The sequence below is a fragment of the Mytilus galloprovincialis genome, chromosome 6 (genome assembly GCF_965363235.1).
Source record: "Mytilus galloprovincialis chromosome 6, xbMytGall1.hap1.1, whole genome shotgun sequence".
Taxonomy (NCBI): domain Eukaryota; kingdom Metazoa; phylum Mollusca; class Bivalvia; order Mytilida; family Mytilidae; genus Mytilus; species Mytilus galloprovincialis.
In genome coordinates, this window is record NC_134843.1 from 63224096 (window position 1) to 63242116 (window position 18021).

General features: G+C 30.8%; 1 protein-coding gene across 6 annotated transcripts in view; it reads right to left on the reverse strand.

Annotated features, from left to right (window-relative positions):
- LOC143080077 (uncharacterized) overlaps nt 1–18021 on the reverse strand; it is an 84054-nt gene that overhangs the window by 35819 nt on the left and 30214 nt on the right. Inside the window, exon 1 of one of the 6 annotated variants that reach the window (XM_076255744.1) lies at nt 14233–14327. The exons of 2 other annotated variants lie outside the window; for them this stretch is intronic. In XM_076255744.1, coding sequence (XP_076111859.1) covers nt 14233–14312 — 80 coding nt within the window. In that variant the 5' untranslated portion in view covers nt 14313–14327. Of the gene's footprint in view, nt 1–1994; nt 3251–9133; nt 9181–9200; nt 9245–14232; nt 14328–18021 lie in introns of those variants that run through there. 3 more of the 6 variants (XM_076255748.1, XM_076255747.1, XM_076255743.1) reach the window with 3 other exon arrangements.

Here is an 18021-nt window from a genome sequence, read left to right on the forward strand (position 1 = left end):
ATTTTCAAAGGAGAGTTATTTGTCTCAAAAACTCGACTTTAACAGTCACAATTCGAACAGAACGTTGACTTTAACATTCATTATTTGTTTTCAAGGCTACAGGTGTGGTACAGGCCCCTGTCAGCTTCTCAAAATCTCCACAAGGGGTTTGAAACACAGCAAACCTAAGGTTTTCTCTAACACATGTAATAGCATGTGCTGTTTCAAAAACAAGCATTGGTTTTGAGTGAAAGTATCGGTGGTTATATGTTCTGATTATCAGGTTGTTTGCGTGTTGATATTGTAAAATATCAGCTACGAGTCACAACATAAAGCTTTTTGTTGATTAAGTGTTGTGTGCCAAGGTTCTGATTTGAAGGCTGTTCTTTGACCTATAACTATTAACTTTTCAAACATTGTGACTTAGATAGAGAGTTGTCTCATTGGCACTGAGACATACTATATCTTTTAACTTATATTAAATGCAATTTTTACTCCTTTAAATGACTGTTTCCATGTATTCTGTTTATATATTGAAAGGTTATGCTCTCTCATGGTAGAAATCCCAAAATAGCTAACGTTTGCAGATCTGTCTAAGGAGGGCACAGACAACATTAAGATAGACAAATTGATTATTGCTATAAAAATTATAGATTTCTACTTTGAAAAGAACTGTTCATATCACTGTAATAGTAGATAATCATTACTATATATAATGAAGTATATTTGTTTGAAAAGAAATGTACGAATTTTATGTGAAGAACACCCATGATTGTGTTACACCAATTTGTAATAAGAAACAGATGATTTATGTAGTATACTATACAAATCCTTGAAATAACCAAGAAAAATTATACTGGTATATAAAAACTCACAAATTATCCACATTAAGATAGATTTGTTAAAGATAAAGATCATATGTTCCTATAAGGAAATTTATAAGGACAATGTGAATATGTTTGTTCAGTGGTTCAAACGACTACTTAAGACAACAGGTAAATTGTCCAGTGATAAAAGTCTCAATTCACACCTAGACTTAAAGGGGTACCAGATAGATTAAAATGTTTAACTCATATACTTGTGTTGAAATGGGTACCAGCCAATGTGTCTACTTTCATACCAGTAGAAAAAATACCAGCTGGGTACCATTTATACCAAATCTTTTGCTTATACCTTTTCCCAAAAAGAGTAACAGATTTTTTGTTGCTAATTTTATTGCATGTATTTTTATCAGCAGACCATTGTCCACTGTAAAGTACTGGTAAATTTAAAAGGAATAAACAGTTTTCACTCTAAATGCAAAGTACATTTTTCTACAGACAGCTTTTCAGCAATGAAAACTTGAGAAAGTTATTTCAAATTTCATCAGATTTTAATAGCAGCCAAAGTTTGGTGCAAGGACAGATATCAGAATCATTAAAACACATCTGTGACCTTTTCTGGTAAAGAAAAAATGAAAATAGAAGGAGCATAGAAAGTTACCTAATGATAATAGTTAATGATACTAATAAATGAAACTTATTTGAGTTTTTTGGAAAGAGTCAGTGGTCTCTGTTAAAATTATTCAGAAGTTGTTTAAACTTTGTGAGTTAGTGTTTGCAATATGGTAATCACATTTGTTCATTATTGAAGACTAATTGTGACCCTCAAAATATTCTCACTTATTTCCATGGAAACAGAATGATATTGCATGCATGATCTTAGTTATTCATCACCATGGAGACAATAATGTATGACAACAAAGAAGTTCTGAATGATCCTTTCATGATTGTCAGATTGATATTAAAATTGGAAAATAAATTTAAGTGCACCTTTCAATCAGGTTATCAATATTCTGCAACCTTAATGGGTGAAATTAATGCAACTTCCTCATAAAACAAAAAGCTAATTGATCAGATTTTACAAGAACCAAGTATTAATCCCCCCCTTTTCCCTCCAAAAAAAAAAAAGAGAATATCAAAGACACTACAAAATCATTATTTAAAAATATTTCAATAGAAAGGAAGATTAATTACCTGTTTTCCTGCACTTTTTTCTCGTCCTGCTTTTTCTGATCCATAAGATGCCGTGCTAAGCTAGCAATATTGAACTTTTTCATGGGATTAACTTTTACAGGTCCAGGAGACTCAGGCCTACAAGTTTCACTCGCACTTACAGACATGATTCAATATATATTGAATATTTTGGGGAATTTTTTTATTTCTATATATTTTTATATTACTATTAATGTCATTAATGAATGTTTTTGTTCCATATATCAATAACTTTCCTTTTTCATCAGAAATCAATGATGTCAGAAAAAAGAACCATTTTTATTAATCCTCCGAGGAATGAACAAAATCCAAAGCATCTGTAAATCCTATTGATTGTTTTGTCTGTCCAACGATTCAGATCTTAAAATTTATATCCAAATAGTAAATAAAGCTTGCTAAATTCACAAAAATGTTCAGATTTCAAACCAGTGTATCCTTGAGAACAACTGTGAAATGCAATGCACTGTTGATGAAGCGATATTTTTATATTAAAAAAATTGAAATTCTTCTTTAATTGTTCCACATTTGCCTAATGGTCCATTGAAGTGACCCTAAATAGTCACAATTTCAATTTTTAATTTTTAAATCCTAGCCCATTAAAAATCAGAAATTAAATCGTCTACTACACAAAAGTTTCTAATCTCAGGCAAACAAATTGTAAAAACATATCTTATAAAACTATTAAGTTTCTTTTTAAAATCCAATATATGTCATGCAATGAGCTCTGCAATCTTCACAATATTGCCGTTAAAACATTTAAAACTTCAATAGGTTCAGGACTCGTAGAGGGTCTATCATTCAAACTTCTTGATTTAGCTAATAGGTATATACAATCCTCATATAAATAGTTGATATAAGTCAACACATGAAGCCATAGACAACATTCAAATTTACGATTTAAATTTTAAGATGACTTAAATGACTTTTTCGGCTGATATAAACATCTATCTTACATTGAACTTAGTTTATTAAATCCTCAAACCAAATAGTAACAGAGTGATAATGTCAAAGTTTCACATCTAATTCTAAGTTATTGCATCCAATTTGGCACGCAATTTTAAAATTTACAATCAAATGAAGAATGTAAAAGGTATCGCTATCATGTTTTCCTTGGGTGTGACCCTTTCTTTGGAGTTTCTTTAGTTTTTCATCTTCAAATGATATATTAAGTCCTTGTTGTAAATCAAATCCAGAATTTATATGACACTTTTCATAGTCCACAACTGCTCGAATTAAAATATCAAGTCAAGTTTTATTGGACTGTTTATTCAAATTTTTTTAAAATCATGTAAAAAATTAATCTCATATCTATGTTGACAGGCGTTGAATTATGAATATGATTTTTATTACGTCAACAAATCAGCATTACAAAATATTGATCCCAGATAAGGGGATAAATTTCTGCTCAACAGAAAATCCCAAAATATAACCAACCAAAGCATTGTCAAAATTCAAACAAGTCTGGAGCCTAAAGACGCCCAATACATATTATTTCTTTTTTTTGAACAGTGTCGCAACAACCAATTGAATTTGCAGACTTTGATAACATTATTAAATCTTAAGTGTATAATAACATATTATTTTCACCCATTTTCTGTTGAATTTTCTAAAGACCTTTACAGCTATATTATGTAAGAAAATATTATAATTGTTAATTGTCGACATAAGTACAAGCTATTCCAGCAATCAACCTATATTTACTTATTATGATTCACAGATTTTCCTTTATATAGAAACATTTAATAATTTGTACCTATAATACTCTAAATCTAAATTCAAAGGGGCGTAACTCTAAATTAAAATATAAGTGCACCTCATCATTTTTTTACCAACTTCAAATATTTGATTTAATCACAGATCTAAATGTTTTTTAATCACTGCAGGGTGTAATTAATTTTAAACTTAATTGAAAATCACTCAAGCTCAGCCAAGCAATATCATAGTATGGCCAGAATATATAGTGCAGCGCTTGATAACATTTTGTGAGGAAATTCAATATTTGCTGTACAGTACATACCACTGTTCATTTCAACACACTCCATGACAATACCAATATACCTATCATACAGAATTTTATTTGCAGTTTTGAGAAATGTCTTTGTATTCATGCATTATTTGTAAAGAAATAAATGTTTTAAAAGGGCGTATTTTCTGAATAAAGTCAATAATTATGTAGACTTTTGAAGCCTTAACTTTCTACTGCCTTAAATACACAAATAAGAGTTCCAAATACTATACCAATACAGACTGACTTGTTTTTAAAATAATAGCAAATCTTTTGGTTGACAAATCTTTATTTGTTATTGCAAAAATTTAACTTGAAATATGTGTCATTTTCTCCCTACCTGAGTTTACCCCTATTACTTATTATGATGTTGACCAATTGTTATTGAATCTTATGCAATTTGGTTGCATTAAGTTATTATTAGTTCAAACTATTTAGGTTTTTTTTATACATGTGTATTGATTTATTCAGATTATATAGACATAGGAAGATGTGGTATGAGTGCCAATGAGACAACTCACCATCAAAGACACAATTTGTAAAAGAAAACTATTATAGGTCAAAGTAATACTGTCATTGGTCTTCAACATGAATGTGTACAGTTCAATTGACTTTCAAACTGGACACTGGATGAGCTTATTTTTTTTTTTTTTTATCAATGAAACTAAAGGTATGAAAGGAAAAAATTGCCGCTTCTTATATTTTCACAAAATGTGTGACATTTAAGATAAGGTATTTTTAATAGCCCTAAGCTATTCCGAAAAAAAAGAAAAAGTTTACAAATCAGACACTTTTTTCCATTACAAACATTACAAACATGGCTATGTAAATTTATTGTGTACCGATCATCTCAACAACAAACAAACAAAAAAAAAACGTTTTTCAATCTCATTATAATGTTATAACTACAATTAATCCCATACAAAGGTAGTTAGTATATAAAGTCAAAATATGTCCGATCTGCATCATTCAACATCAAAATTACACACTTTCCTCAAATCTTTGAAAAGGAAGGACAAAATTTATTAGAGAAACAGATTCCACCACTGTAACTCGTGTATTACGATATTTCTCCACTCTCAACAGTTAAATTTTAATTATTTAAAAAGCTCCAGTGGAGAAAAATCGTAATACACTTAATTTGCAGTTGTGGAATCTTTATATAGCTGAATATATAGTGAAAAAAAGACATTTATAAATCATGAGTGGAAAAGGCTTATTAAAAAACTACTTTCAATATATTCTGGAGTTATCTCCCTTTCACTTAAATCTGGAATACAATTTTCAATAAAAAAAGATAGAAAAAATGGGTAGATTAACATTCTATTGTCATAATATATCAACTTCCCACAAATATATGCAAACGTTAAAGCTCTTTTTGAAATTTATACTTTATTCTATTGATATTCATGAACATTGTTTCAACAGAGATACCACAATTTTTTGTCTCAGCTGCATGACAGAGTGGGATGTTTGTGGGCTTAATTAGTAATGACCTTTAGTCAGAACCAAATAGACAATGTTAATGGAAACCTAATACTACAGGGAGATAACTCTGTAAAAAATCAGCTGAACGTTTTAATCAAAATCTACTGTTGGGTAAATATGAAGCATCACAATGATCAAAATCGTTGTTTATCAACCTACTACATTGTATATACCCAATTAAATTTTTCTGATAAAGTGTGTGGTTCAAATTTTTGGAAATTTTTATATTTTTTGTCAAAGTATATATTTTGTCAAAATTTTATGATAGGAAATGCAAGCACGGGAATACTAAGTAGCACATGTGCATATGGAACATTTTCTTTTGTCAACACCAGTTTTCATAAAATATATAGACTTTTGATGTTCAAACTTTACCAGACATTTAACAGACAAAGTTTTCAAAAATGTGTGTCCTTGAGATTACCTAAATCATAGGAAGTTTGTAACACGAAATCCTTCTTTAGCACAAAACTTTTTCTGATTAATTTTGAAATTTTTGGTATCATATAAAGGAAACTTTTACTGTAAATTCAGAAATTATTGCATGCAGTTATTATTTCTATCATTGAACAATGAACATAGTTTAGAGATCAAATATGGCGATTTAAAAAAATGCTGCATTCAATAGAAATGATGCAATCAAAATTTAAAATGCTAGTTTTTATTGTTTTGAAACCAAAAGATAGGTTTTTATTGACTTAATTTGAGTGAGAATTACTTCCCTAGTGTAACTATGTTTATTAGAGGTCTATGTTCACAACTTCCTTGAGCCTAATTAATACAATGACTGCAAGACTGAGAAAAAAGTATTTCTTAACAATTTTATCTTCTAAAGGCCTTACTTGATTCATCACTAAGATCTAGTTCACTTAAAGGGTCTCCTCCAGACCTAGTTGTATCACAGATTTCAATTTTATAAGTCAAATATTTAGAAATTCGACCTTTTAAGCCTCCATTATAAGGTGTTAAACCACCAATTGTATTTCCCCTATTAGTCTTGGCTATATTTGTACTTTTAAAAAAATTGTGCAGAATTTATCCTTGTTTCAAATAAAGAAATCTTGGCATTCCATTTCAGTATCTTTACTTAAAGTGTGTAGTTCAAGTTGTTATGAAGACTGCTAGGTGGTGAGTAGTTAAGGTTGCTAAAGATTGCTAGTTGGTCCATAAAATGTCAAATTACCCCTAGTACCTTTAATTTCTTCTTTTTTAAAAGTAACTATGTTAGTACATGCACAGGCCAATACAAGAGTGCACACGCTGAAATGTCTCGCCTTCTATACTAATCATTGATATTATGTTGATAGTCCTAAGTATAAAGCTTTATTACAACTGTCTCATAAACTTAACATTAACCAAGATAACTAAACAAAGACCAATGAACCTTGAAAATGAGGTCAAGGTCAGATGAACCATGCCAGGCCGACATGTACAGCAAACAATGCTTCTATAAAACATATATAGTTGACCTATTACTTATAGTTTAAGAAAAATAGACCAAAACACAAAAACTTAACACTGTGCAATGAACTGTGAAAATGAGGTCATGGTCAAAAGAAACCTGCGCTACTGACATAAAGATCATAAAATATTTCCATACACCAAATATAGTTGACCTATGGCATATAGTATTAGATAAAAAGACCAAAACTCAAAAATCTTAACTTTGACCACTGAACCATGAAAATGAGGTCAAGGTCACATGACATCCGCCCACTAGACATGTACACCTTACAATTATTCCATACAACAAATATAGTAGACCTATTGCATATAGTATGAATAAACAGACCAAAACACAAAAATTTAACTATAACCACTGAACCATGAAAATGAGGTCAAGGTCACATGACATCTGCCCACTAGACATGTACACCTTACAATCATTCCATACAATAAATACAGCAGACCTATTGCATATAGTATAAAAAAAACAGACCAAAACACAAAAATTTAACTATAACCACTGAACCATGAAAATGAGGTCAAGGTCAGATGACACCTGCCAGTTGGACATGTACACCTTACAGTCCTTCCATACACCGAATATACTAGCCCTATTGCTTATAGTATCTGAGATATGGACTTGACCACCAAAACTTAACCTTGTTCACTGATCCATGAAATGAGGTCGAGGTCAAGTGAAAACTGTCTGACAGACATGAGGACCTTGCAAGGTACTCACATATCAAATATAGTTATCCTATTACTTATAATAAGAGAGAATTCAACATTACAAAAAATCTGAACTTATTTTTCAAGTGGTCACTAAACCATGAAAATGAGGTCAAGGACATTGGACATGTGACTGACGGAAACTTCGTAACATGAGGCATCTATATATAAAGTATGAAGCATCCAGGTTTTCCACCTTCTAAAATATAAAGCTTTTAAGAAGTTAGCTAACGCCGCCGCCGCCGGATCACTATCCCTATGTCAAGCTTTTCTGCAACAAAAGTTGCAGGCTCGACAAAAACCATAAACTCTTGGGTAACAAAATCTTTACTAAAAAAACTGATTTTCAGTTTGTTTCTGTATTACCAATATTTCAGAAAAAAATCATGGTACAGACTTAAACCAGACAAGCAAACCAAAGTGTGGTGATCTACAAGAGCAAGGAGATATTCAGACAGAGACTTCTATGTCACTTATCAACAAACAAATAAAATAAAATATGATGAACATGTGTCTTGGATGACAAACGACAAATTGGTAAAAATCATCCTCCAATGGCAATAACTCTTATAACGAGTCGACTTTCAACCACTCAACTTAGAATTTGTCATGCTGATTATTCTTGTAATTTCAAGTTTTTTATTGTCTTTTATAGTTTTTCAAATAATAAGCAAAATAAAAAGAAATGGTAAAATTTGTCAAGTAAGGGCAATAACTCCTAAAAGAAGTCGCATGACAGTTAAGACATCTATGGACAATTGGTGGAGCTCAGTTTTTTGTCTATTTATATATAGATGTGAAGTTGAAAATCTGGTCAAATGAGCTTTTCTCACCACTTGGTGTCTGTCTTGGATGACTGACGACAGATTGGTAAAAAGCATCCTCCAAGGGCAATAACTCTTATAATGAGTCGACTTTCAACCACTCAACTTATTTGTTGAACTTGTCATGGTGATTATTCTTGTAATTTCAAGTTTTTTATTGTCTTTTATAGTTTTTAAAATAATAAGCAAAATAAAAAGAAAACCAAATGTTTCAATGTGCTTGGAAGAACAACTTTTATTTTAATATCTGATGTCAAATAAATAAAAAAAAATATCAACAAGGCTGCAGCAACTGTGGTGCGTGACAAACCTAAGCAGATGAATTAAGCATCTTAATTAAGAAGCTTTGACACTATGAACATTTTTGTTTTATTCATAAGTAACATGCAAGAAGAAGTAATCATAAAATTGACATAGGGGAAAACAATCCATCAAATTCCTGTACAAAGACTCCAACTACTCTCTAGGTCTATTCCATATATTTTGTTTTTAATTCAAAACTATCAAATTCAAGATAAAGCAGACCTCAGCAATTTAGATCAATTAAACCTATTCGGCAAGACTATAAAAAACTGCATAAAATATTTTAGAAAAATGCTTGCAGAAATTTTACTATAAAAGAAAATTACCTTAAATCACTGTGACTTCTTGCTACCTCCATTATAGAAATTATTAATTTGATAAAAGATTTCTTACCTTTTTACATACCAATTATCCCTCGCCATTTCATGATCATAAAGACTTAATCAATGTTGACAAATACGACCCTAAGTTTAAGCCCAAGGATACACAGATATTAAGGTTTTCTTTCAGATCGTCTTTGTCATTGACCACATAGACACTTAAAGATTAATAAGTCTTATTGAAGTATGTTACATTGAACAAAAAAGGCCAACTCTTTAAAGGTGTTTATAATATTTGTCAATACACATCCGTACCAGGTTATTAAAATAAGTCGTGACTTTGTCAAAATTTGAAGACTAAAAAATAAATTATAATTTTGAAGCATGATTATACCAAATCATTTACAAAATGTTCATATAAATTATAAAGTTAATGGGTTCACAGCATGCAACTAAAAGTATAATATAAAACACTTTGTTTATTTATATAGTTTTTTTCAAATTATAATTGACTTAAAAGAAAGCAAATGATTATTTTTTAAGTGCTTAAAGGTAGATAACTCCAGGCAATGATATCAGTAACATTTTATTTCCAGTTACAAACACCGCACATAAAGAAAGGAACACAGTTCACATGACACTATGCTACCCCATGACCAATTTCTGAATAAAACCTTGAACCAAATAATATATCAACCATACAAATCAAGTTGTGATCTTAAGTGACAGTCATGATACAGAGGCAAATTTAGGGGGAGTGCAAAGGGTGCCTGGCCTCCCCCTTTTATGGAAAAAAATTGGTTGATTATTTAGGGACCATTGAAGCATGATTGGAATGGGTACTCTCTCATGGCAGTCAGTACCCCTCCCCTTTTATGAAGATTTCTGGATCTGCCACTTTTAAATTATTACTTTCAGATATACACATCAATAATACAGAATTATGGTTAATTAGGCCCTTAGATCATTTGCTATCTGACCAAATTTTAAAATAGAATATTTAATAAATGTTGAGATATAATTTTAGGGAAACACAGTGCTATTCTAATTTCATTTGGCCTTATAAAAATATTTTAATTTTAGTGCCTTTAATGTCACAAAATGATCATCTGACAAGCATAGTTATAAGCCAGGTTATTTTTTTAGCTTTTTCATTCACCAACTTGAAGGTGCTGTTCGAAATACTGAGGAGAATACTAACTCAAAGTTCAACGGTTTTACATTATCTGTGAAACATGTCAGAAACAAACCCAGTGCTAAGCCAGAAACTAGGAAAAACTGAACTCTTTCATTGAATCCGCACTACATGGTGTTTAGTAATTTAAGATGTTAAAATCTGCCAAATCAAAAATTTTAATTTTAGATAGGTTCTACCTGTAGGCTGAAATAAACCACAAGTTCAAAGGATCAACTAATATTATTTCTGTGATGTAAGAATATTTTTATTTATAGGTTTAATTTTCAATAGATGAAAGACTACAGATCAGTACTGAAGTCACCTGATTAAATAATATTTAAACTTATTTTCCTCAAGTTTCAATAACATTTAGTAAAATTAAAATGTCAAAACTTTGACATGATTACCTTTACATATAAATGTTCTTGGTTGACAAGAATTCCTTTAATACTCTCATTATACTGACTTATATTTAAGTATCAAAAGGATACATGTGATATATAGAGAATATCATATGGCTTTTTTTCAATATCCCACCCTTATCTGGTGAGAGGATTATTATATTAGTTACAGTGTGTATATGTCATGGAAAATGCCATATCATATATAAGCTGTATAATATACATTGGCACTTATACCAAATATTCTTTTATTGCACCGTGGGTAAATTATCACATTGTGATTGGTTTAATGCCGTCATGTGGTGACCCCCTATAGTAAATTTCATAGGGGGTTCATGACGTGTTAATGGTGACATCATCTATTTATGTTGTTGTGTTTCATTGTTTATTTTTCAACAAAATGCAGCAGAAAAAGTCTAGCGTGTGATAAATTTGTTATACAGCTAACTACTGACCCCCTATGGATCTGTAGGGGGTCAGTAGCGAACCATAGAACTTATAATATCTATGTACCGCAAGTAAAACAAACGTGAATATTTTTTCATGTGAAATGATGTAAACCAGACTAAGAATTTGATACTTCTTTTGTAAAGTCTGTGCAACCGTGACTGATACTTATGACTGACTAATACCAATGACGAGATGTCTGTAAATAACTAGTAACTGAGTACCAGTATATATTAATTTTGTGTATAAAATATAATAATCCTTTCTAAGGTAGTTTGGTGTCTTCCTCCAACTTGTTTTTTGAAAATAGCAGATAACAATCAGTCTAGATTTTTAATGAAATGTGCAAATTTTGAGGGTAGTTAATTCAACTGTATGTTATTGTTGTGTAAGACTTATCATGTTATAAATATAGAAAATTAAGTGTCTTTTATCATATTTACAGCTGCATTAAAAAAACAAGAATGTGTCCATAGTATGTGGATGCCTCACTCGCACTATCATTTTCTATGTTCAGTGGACCGTGAAATTAGGTTCAAAACTTTAATTTGGAATTAAAATTAGAAGGATCATATCATAGGGAGTATGTGTACTAAGTTTGAAGTTGATGTAACTTTAACTTCATCAAAAACTACCTTGACCAAAAACTTTAACCTAAACTTCGCACTATAATTTTCTATGTTCATTGGACCATGAAATTGGGGTCAAAACTGGGTCAGGATCCCTAATAGACCTTGAGATGAAGAACTCGGATGACGTAATTAAAAAAAATATTAGTCCGCCATACAATTGTGGATGCTGTGATTTTAAAAATGGACATAAATGAACAATAAGAACTGTTTTATAGAGCTGATGTGATGAGAAAAGAAATATGTAGATTTTACCTGAAATAAATTATTAGAAAGGACATTTTTTTATTGAATTTTATGATCAGAATTTTGGGATTATTTCATGAGGAGCGTGACATTTTTCACCATCTTCCGGGGTCCAGCAATTTGCAAAAAAGTAATCTCACTTGCCACCCCGAAAATTTAACCAGACATGTATAAATGTACCAGCTTCGATATGAGCCATCATACATGTTCAATAAACGATATGGACTGAGCAACGGAGGAAAACGTTACCATTACCGCCTATGGAGAATTAATTGTAAATGTTGACCCAACTATAATTTGGCATTAAAATTAGAAAGATCATATCATGGGGAACAAGTGTACTAAGTCTCAAGTTGATTGGACTTCAACTTCATCAAAAACTACCTTGACGAAAAAACTTTAACCTGAAGCGAACGGACGCATGGAGGCACAGACCAGAAAACATAATGCCCCTCTACTATTGTAGATGGGGCATAAAAAAACAGAATATTTTTGTTTGATACATTTTTTTTTAACTTTGCCATGTAAGGGGAGATAACACAGATATAAGGGGAGATAACTCAGATAAACAGGCCATTCATTAGGAGTCGATACCCGGTACTTTTACCCTCCTATGCTATTGACAAGTACCGCCTAAATGTAGGAATTTTTATATAAGATATTCATGGAATAAATGCCGTGGTGTAATGGTTAGTGCATTGGACTACTAACATAAAGGTTCCTGGTTCGATTCCCGTTTGGGATGAAAATTTCAGGAACTCAATTTTCGGCTCTCCCTTGACACCATCTGCGAGTATGGTCTTGAGAAAACGATGATAGTCCATCGGAAGGGGACGATAAATGGCTGACCCGTGTTAAGAGAGAGCCATATCTCTTGCACGTTAAAGACACCCTTGTAGATTTCGAAAAAAAGAGTAGGCTAATGCCGCTACAAGGCAGCACTCGCACCCGCAAAGTGGAAAGGGATTAATATAAGTTGCAAAACTTGTTTCCCAATCTACTATAAATAAATATGTTTAAACTAAACATGGAATAAATTGAAAAGTACCACCTAGAAACGTGGAAAGTACCAGTCAAGATAATGAAACCCCTGGATAAAGTAACTTTTATAATAGAATGTGTTGTGAATTTGTTTGATGATGCTAATCATTTTGTTTGTAAAGTTTCTCTCCATCTTCTTTAATTTTTTGCTCAAAACACAAAAGAATGTAAACAAAAATCCTTATTTATTAAGGTCAATCACTCTGATAAAGAGTGAGTCTCAACTATATTAGAACATTTCTTTCTTGTTAGTATATCTAGTCTTGCTGATAATTTTTTGCATTTTCAAGTTCATATATATCTAATAGAAGCTATCATCACTTTTTAAGATATAAGTCAAAAGCGCAATGAATAATAAAATTGAGAACGGACGTCAATTTCACATTTTTTGATGTGAAGTTGAAAATCTGGTCAAATGAGCTTTTCTCATCACTTGGTGTCTGTCTTGGATGACAGACGACAGATTGGTAAAAATCATCCTCCAATGGCAATAACTTTTATAATGAGTCGACTTTCAACCACTCAACTTAGAATTTGTCATGCTGATTATTCTTGTAATTTCAAGTTTTTTTTATTGTCTTTTATAGTTTTTAAAATAATAAGCAAAATAAAAAGAAATGGTAAAATTTGTCAAGTAAGGGCAATAACTCCTAAAAGAAGTCGCATGACAGTTAAGACATCTATGGACAATTGGTGTAGCTCAGTTTTTTCTCTATTTATAAATGTTTTTAAATTATAGACATTAAACTGACATTTTACCCTAATGTTCTAAATTTGCCATGTCTGCCATCTTGGTTGGCTGAAGTTGGGTCATTGGACATATTTTTTGAACTAGATATACCGGTACTCCAATGAAGTTTTTTTTTTGTTAAATCTGGCCAAGACGTTCCAGAGGAGAAGATTTTTGTAAAAGTTAATGACAATGGACAAGGATTAACAGAAGCCAATTGATGATAAAAGCTCATTTGGCACTGTGGGCCAGGAGAGCTAAACAGTCACGAGAAAATTGCAACTTCAATTCAAATATGTGAAATTGATGTCCATCTTGTCTTATCAAAACTTGGGCAAGCAAATATTCAAAGAATCTAATTGAAAAACTTTAAAAAATATGATACTTAACAAAAATATAATAAATTAACAAATATTTATAAAAAGTTAACTTACTTGGATGAATTATAGAAGTTTAGCCATTTATGTTTAGCATGAACAGACTGAACAACACTTGAAAATCCCCCTGCTTCCATAGTTGTTTAACTACGGAAAAATGTAACAATGAGAAATGTAACAAAATTCAATATTCGTCTAAAAAGCAATTTTCCATCACTAATTAGGAAATAGTTCCATTTAAAAAGTCAATTAATCCACAAAAATATTTACAAATCATATACTTGTTTAAGATCAATATCAGTTTCTAACGGAAAACTGATGCCTCTATGACTGACTATTGACAATAGTCCAATTAAATCTTTGCCTTGTATTTTAGTCATAAAACTGGCTTTTACTATTGCTTAACATGCCATGTTAGATGAAATAAAATATAGAGAAATAAAAATAGTTATAAATCAGTTTTTAATAGAAAATAAAACCTTTCAAATAAAATTTGGTAAGATAAACATATAGAAAGGTCTTGCCAGCAGACAGCAATAATTGAACAAGATTTCTATAGCACCCTTGGACAAATTCTTTCATGATAAACCACAGTTGCCAAGCATCATTATTTTGTTTGACTTTATCATGTATATTTCATATGTAAAGCCATCATTTCTTTTATCACAAAAGCAGCATGACTTAAATTTTAATAATTCTAAATCTTATTAAAATTATGTCCGTCAAAGCGCAAGAAAACATCAATTTAAGGCTTGATAAAAGATCCAAAAGAAACACTTTCCTGGGATATAAATTATCTTTTGTTAATTTATCTGAATCAAATTTATTATATTTCATAATTTTTTTTATTTAAAGATGAATATTATTGCTTCTGTCACTAATAAAGCGTTAAGGATATAAAACATTTATTTGAAAATAAATATTTATGTTGCAAATATCCTGTCATTACGAGGCATGCACTTTTCTGCCATTAAATATGTCCCATGGAGATGTTATTGTATTTTTCAAAATTTGAATGTCTCAGATCAATTTTAGTATGTATGCATGCACTTTTGTGTGCAATCAAAAATTTCCAACTGTGAGTAGCAATCTTAAATAAAAATTCTTCTTCAGTATCTTGCCTATGAGAAAACAAATTGATAAGTTTGCACTATTTGTTCAATAAAAATGTCCTACAAGGAGTTCTCCTGTCATATCAGATCATATCATGTCTCAGAATATGCACAATAACCATTGCCAACAAATTTAACTTTTCTGAAAAGCTACAGAGTGCATCTGTTTTCTCAGTTTTTTTTGTTTTTTTTTATAACTGTGAGATTTTTTTATGGAAAAGAGGAGGTTTAACTTTTTATATCAAAATAACTTAATAGCTAAATTCTTTTAACTTTTTGGGATACTATCATTTGGATTTCAGTTACATGATAATTAGTTATAAATTAAATGACACAAAATCAATCCTATTATGGTACATTGGCCTGTGAAGCAAAGACCAGAGACAATATGTTCTGAGGGTCATGAATAAAAACTAGAAAGTGAAAGAAAAATAAAACATGCAATCGTAAAACTGGAAAAACTAAAAATGAGATCACATTATTATTTGGCATGAGACATATATAAATGGTTTCAAACATATTTGTACAAAATTACACCAAAAGGGCAGTGTTTCATTTACATCACTTCTAGTAATGTTTGAAACAAGAAGTTCTACTTTCAAACAATTAAGTCTATATATTAAAAGTGACATCTGAAGTCATTTTATGCCATGATCTCTGATCTCTTTATAAATTTAAATATCTTATTTATTGAATGCACATTAGTTTTTATATTTGTTTTTTACTTTATCTTAGCTTAAATGCCCAGTCCTGCAATACATAGAAAATCTTCCGATTCAAATCAACCATAAGGCATGAACAAACTAGTATGCTTACAATCAATTGTAGTTGTAAGATTTTTTTGTGAGATGAAGGCCAGTCACTTTAATATTCTTGATCATAATATTGCTTGTCAATCATTTCATGTATAAAATTTATTGAAGCATTTCCATAGACTGAAATTTGACTTCTAAACCTCATTGCCTAATGGCAATTATGGATTAAGTCCTGTAATAATCAAATGATATGTATTTATAAACATATTTCAAGTTAAAAATATTTCAAATCTATACTATTAAACGAGAAGACCTCATTTTTGGTGTCGCTTCTCTTCTTTCCAGAATAAATTAATCAACACGCCTCTGTGTCCTATAGGTACAGTGCATAGTCGCATTTGTCATCCATTCATATGATTATTCAGATTGAGTTATTTTAGGAGAAAAACGAGAAAAAAGGCATCTGGATATTGTCCCGTCATTGTACGAAATTTTAAGTCAGATTAGACTTCCGGTTTGCGTTTTTCTGTATACTTTGAACATACATATACTACGAATAAAGTGTATTTTCAGAATTTTATCTTCTATCATATTTAAGTTTACTATCCACGGCAGTCACAGAGTTTATTAAATAGAGAGGGTCTGTATACTATATCAATGATCACCATGGATCGATTAGAAAACTTAGAATTGAAAGTAAATACGCTTTATTTATATAGTAATGAATGTTCATAATATACAGATAAGCGCTTAAATTATTCATGTGAACTTTTAATACTTTTTCTGAAATTCTCCAGTCATTAAATCTTTTACAAAATTCATTGATGAAAAAAAAAGAAGATGTGGTATGATTGCCATGTTAAGACAACTCTCCACAAGAATCCAAAATGACACAGATATTAACAACTATAGGTCACCGTACGGCCTTCAACAAAGAGCAAAGCCCATACCGCATACTCAGCTTCAAAAGGCCCGAAATGACAATGTAAAACAATGCAAACAAGAAAACTAGCGGCCTTATTTATGTACAAAAAATGAACGAAAAACAAATATGTAACACATAAACAAACGACAACCACTGAATTACAGGCTCCTTACTTAAATAAATGTTCATAACATACTAAATGTATGTTCATATTGAAATTGATAGAAAACCAAAAATTCGGAACTTTGGAAATAAAGGTGGAGGGTAAAAAAACATTTTCCTGTCCCCAATAACCTATGACTTATGATACTTTTGCTGAAATTCTCCAGTCATTCTGTATTTTACAAAATTCTTCCAACAACACTTTACATACTTTAAACTACGCTCTGAATGCCCGCGATTTCGCGGGTGTGTTCTAGTATAACTTTATAATATATAATTTTAAATAAATGTATAAATAAAGAAAGATAACTCAATGCATTTTTTAGTGTTAATTTTTTCTCAGAATTATTTTTTTCAAGCAAAGACAGGTCCTTTAAGTACAACAAATTAACAAGCATGTAAATTTTAAGCTATATATCATTGCTATAAGAAATGCTGAAATGTTAGATCAAACTACTCAAACAATTACAGTTTATTGACTGTACTTGTAAGCGGCTGATTATAAAATAAAGATGTGGTATGATTGTGGCCCACTCCAGTCATGCTTCAGTGATTCCCTATATAATCAACCAAATTTTTCCCACGAAGGGGGGGGGCCCGGGCCCCCAGGGCCTCCCACTGGATCCGCCTATGGTTTTGAGATACTGTGGATTCATGATTACCCAGTATTCATTGGATACCAACTTTCATTGGTTTCATTAATCGGTACAGGTGAACCACGAATACAAATATTCAAAAAAGAACATATTTCAAAATGCTTTGTATAATTAAGAGATGGGCAAAACCACGAAATCAAATATACACGAATATACAAGTTTTCAGCAATCCACGAAAATAAATGAATTCACAGTATTTAGAATTGATTTTTTTTTTAAAGTTATAAAGATATATA